Genomic DNA, 3,112 nt, shown 5'->3' on the forward strand with positions numbered 1-3,112 from the left:
CCAAGATGAAGATCCAAAACATAAAAAGGGGTTTGTCAAGAATTCAACTCATGATAGTGGTAGTCTCATTTCCCTTTTAAAGATTTTACAAGTATCAAAAGAAAAAGGGCTAATCATACTTGATTAACTTGATTTGTTTCATACTTTATAAGGGTATAAATCAGATCTTTTGTTATATATGTTACATATAGAGAAAAAGAAAAAAGAAAAAGGAAGACTAATACGAGTACAATTATGTGGTGAAACTAACATTTAGAAAATTGAAATGAACTTTTTATCAGTAATTTAATTCTAACTAGCAAGCTTGACCACAAACTGACAGTTGCATTTATATAAATTAAAAGCTGATGATGCAAAGGTGAAGCATATGAATATATAGCTCTTGTCAACATCATATGAATATACCCAGTGCTGCAGGAGGTGTGTGTGCACGGGTGCAGTTTGGCCATGGATTGTTATGATCTTTATATATGTCAACTCCATCTTCTCTCCTTGCACATGCATCAATAATACATAAAACCAACTCAGTTTCTTAACCCAAAACAAGTAATACTTCAAATGGTAGGATACTATACTTTCAAGGCGAATTCATCTCTCTCTTTCTGCCTCTCAAGAGTACACACAATATAATCAAATTAATTAATCAAATAATTATTAATGCATTTTCAACAGGAGAAAAAAATAATAATAAGATTCAAGAGTCTAAGAAAGATGTATAAATTTCATAATCTTTTTGGAAGACCAGACATTGAAACCGACCAAAATAAAGGAAAAGCAATAAAATAAAATTAAGCAAAGGCAATAGCTCCTGATTAATCATTAAGTTCCAAGACTATATAGCAAATACTTGAGAAAATTGATTTCGGGTTGTGCTTGAAAACTTAATGCAAGCACATATAGACAAGGAGAAGACAGAAAAATAAAGAGCCTTGATTGGCTTACATATGCTTCAACTGTACATGCTTAAGCTAAAGCTAGCTAGAGAAGCTTCTCATCTTCCCTTCATCCTTCTAGTCTTGATTAAAAGAAAAGAAGATATATAATTAAGAGTATATATATATATATATATATATATATATATATATATATATATATATATTATATAGTTTATATAATATCTAATAAAAGGCACTTCTCCATTGATGTCTATTTACCATTGAGTAGCTCTGCAGCTTTAGCAAGAGTTCGCATTACATCAACCTGAGCTCGAAGAGACACTAAGTAGTCTAGGGTTTCTTCAATCAAAGAACTGTCATCCATAAATTCTCCTCCAGGCACAAGACTCTTCAACACTTGTGTTCTTTTCTTTACCATCCTTTTAGCTAGAGATTTAGCAATCACCATTTGAGGTACACATCTTCTTATTCTTTTCAAGAAGCGACTTTTCTTCAAGATTTTCTTGCTTCGAACCCTCTTACTTCCTGTAATTATTCCACTTGGTGAAACTTGCATTACCCTCTCAGATTCAGAAGCTAATATGCGCTCAACAATTACTTTATTATCAGCATCCCTTGAAGCTTTCGCCACGAGTGCACGACTCCAACAAGTCAAACCACTTCTTGTTGAAGCCATTGCAATGTCTGCTGATAGCTTTATTGCCTTCTTTCTCTCCAAGATTGTCATGTTCTGCCTTGTAGAATTGCATATCTTTAGACCCAGTACCCATTTCTTAAGGAATTCATGCTTAAGTGACTGAGGAGGACGCATTCTACAAAAAAAAAAAAAAAAGAATTAAGATAAAAGAGCACAAGGAATGTGTATTAATCTTAAAGATCTTTTTAGAAATGTATAAATACAAAGAAAAAAAAAATGCAAAAGGATCTACTCTATCTACTTTGCCTAATTATGTGGTTGGTCTTCTTTGCGTACTTTATAATCTTGCTTCACCAGTAAAGAGAATATATTTCCAGAACCCCAAATATAAATTTTTTTTAGAAAGAAATTTGGAATGGTGAACACACAAGATTGAAGGGAAAGTTAGCGTTAAGTTATATCATGAATTATACTAACTGCATTTTAAGTGTGTGTCCATTAGTGGAAAGTAATAGTTTAAACAATAGACTAAAACCACACACAGACACATATACATAGACATACGTACCTTTTACTAAGATATCTAGTAGTGATCAACAAAAGAAAATCATGAGAAATTAATGTATGGGACAAAGTTGCAGGAGAGTGACAGATCCAAGAGAGTATGTATAAGAATCCTAGAATGAAGTTTTTTTTTTTTTTTTTTTTTTGCAGAGGGAGGGGAAATTGAGAAGGAGAAGAATGTGGAGGAAAGTCCCATTTATTTGCTCGAAGGAAAGCAAGTGGTGGGCCTTTCAGAGAAAGACATGGCACATGCAGGCACATGGTGTGAATGGCCCACCATATATGCAAAACCCTAGAGGATATAAAAATTAGTTTCTTTCTTTCTTTGATTTTAGTTTTATAGAATCGCATTAAAGGTACCACTTAGTATAATGCATACCAAACTTATGTAACTTCCTTATAAATACAAACAAACTTCATTGAATGGATGCCTATTGGCCATGGTTTGAGCAAGAAAAAAGAAAGGAAGAAAATTGCATAAACTAGCAGCAGAGTGTCATTAAAACATGGGTTTTCCCTTTCTTTTACATAATTTGCAGATCATTAGGAAGAACTGTATTCTTTTTATGGCCAAACAACTGTGGCTTAGGTATTGAAATTAGTTCTCGTTTTTACGACTAGGGTTATGCTATATATTTAGTGTAGGATTACATATAAGGGGGAGCATTGATAATAGAATGCTAGAAAGAGTAGCTCTAGGAGAAATTTGTTTTAGCATATTTATAGATGCAATAAGTATTTTATATAGTATATTACCCATAAGCCACATGCAATGAATTTCACTTCATTAAATCTTAACTAACAATATTATTAATAGAACTAATCAAGGCATGTACAGCAGGCTAATTCATATATAATTTGTACTTCAATTTCAGAAAGAATTCATGTTTTATCATGGGAAAAAGTGTACTTCTATAATAAATAATATGAAAAACATATTCAGATAAACCATTAGTTTAGTAATAAGTATTTCTCTGTGAGATTGGTAAGTATTTTATTAGATCATTGAGTGAGA

General features: G+C 32.1%; 1 protein-coding gene across 2 annotated transcripts; it reads right to left on the reverse strand.

Annotated features, from left to right (window-relative positions):
• Positions 1 to 221: 221 nt before the first annotated feature.
• On the reverse strand, positions 222 to 2,490 carry LOC8258881 (transcription factor IBH1-like 1). 2 transcript variants are annotated; one of them, XM_015728270.2, is made up of 3 exons: positions 2,102 to 2,490; positions 1,155 to 1,708; positions 222 to 491 (listed from the first exon to the last, which is right to left on the reverse strand). In XM_015728270.2, exons 1-3 carry the CDS (start codon positions 2,446 to 2,448, stop codon positions 292 to 294), a joined length of 1,101 nt encoding a protein of 366 aa, XP_015583756.2. In that variant the 5' UTR covers positions 2,449 to 2,490; the 3' UTR covers positions 222 to 291. The 2 variants fall into 2 exon arrangements, with proteins under 2 accessions (XP_015583756.2, XP_048227543.1); XM_048371586.1 differs by having other exon boundaries at positions 325 to 483; positions 2,102 to 2,483.
• Positions 2,491 to 3,112: the final 622 nt, after the last annotated feature.

This window comes from Ricinus communis, chromosome 3 (genome assembly GCF_019578655.1).
Source record: "Ricinus communis isolate WT05 ecotype wild-type chromosome 3, ASM1957865v1, whole genome shotgun sequence".
Lineage (NCBI taxonomy): Eukaryota > Viridiplantae > Streptophyta > Magnoliopsida > Malpighiales > Euphorbiaceae > Ricinus > Ricinus communis.

Coding starts and splice junctions, on each gene's coding strand:
- LOC8258881 (XM_015728270.2), bottom strand. CDS start 2,448: ATGCGATTCTATAAAACTAAAATCAAAGAAAGAAAGAAACTAATTTTT. Junction 1,709..2,101: donor ACTAGATATCTTAGTAAAAG/GTACGTATGTCT, acceptor TTTTTTTTGTAG/AATGCGTCCTCCTCAGTCAC. Junction 492..1,154: donor AGCTGCAGAGCTACTCAATG/GTAAATAGACAT, acceptor TGCATGTGCAAG/GAGAGAAGATGGAGTTGACA.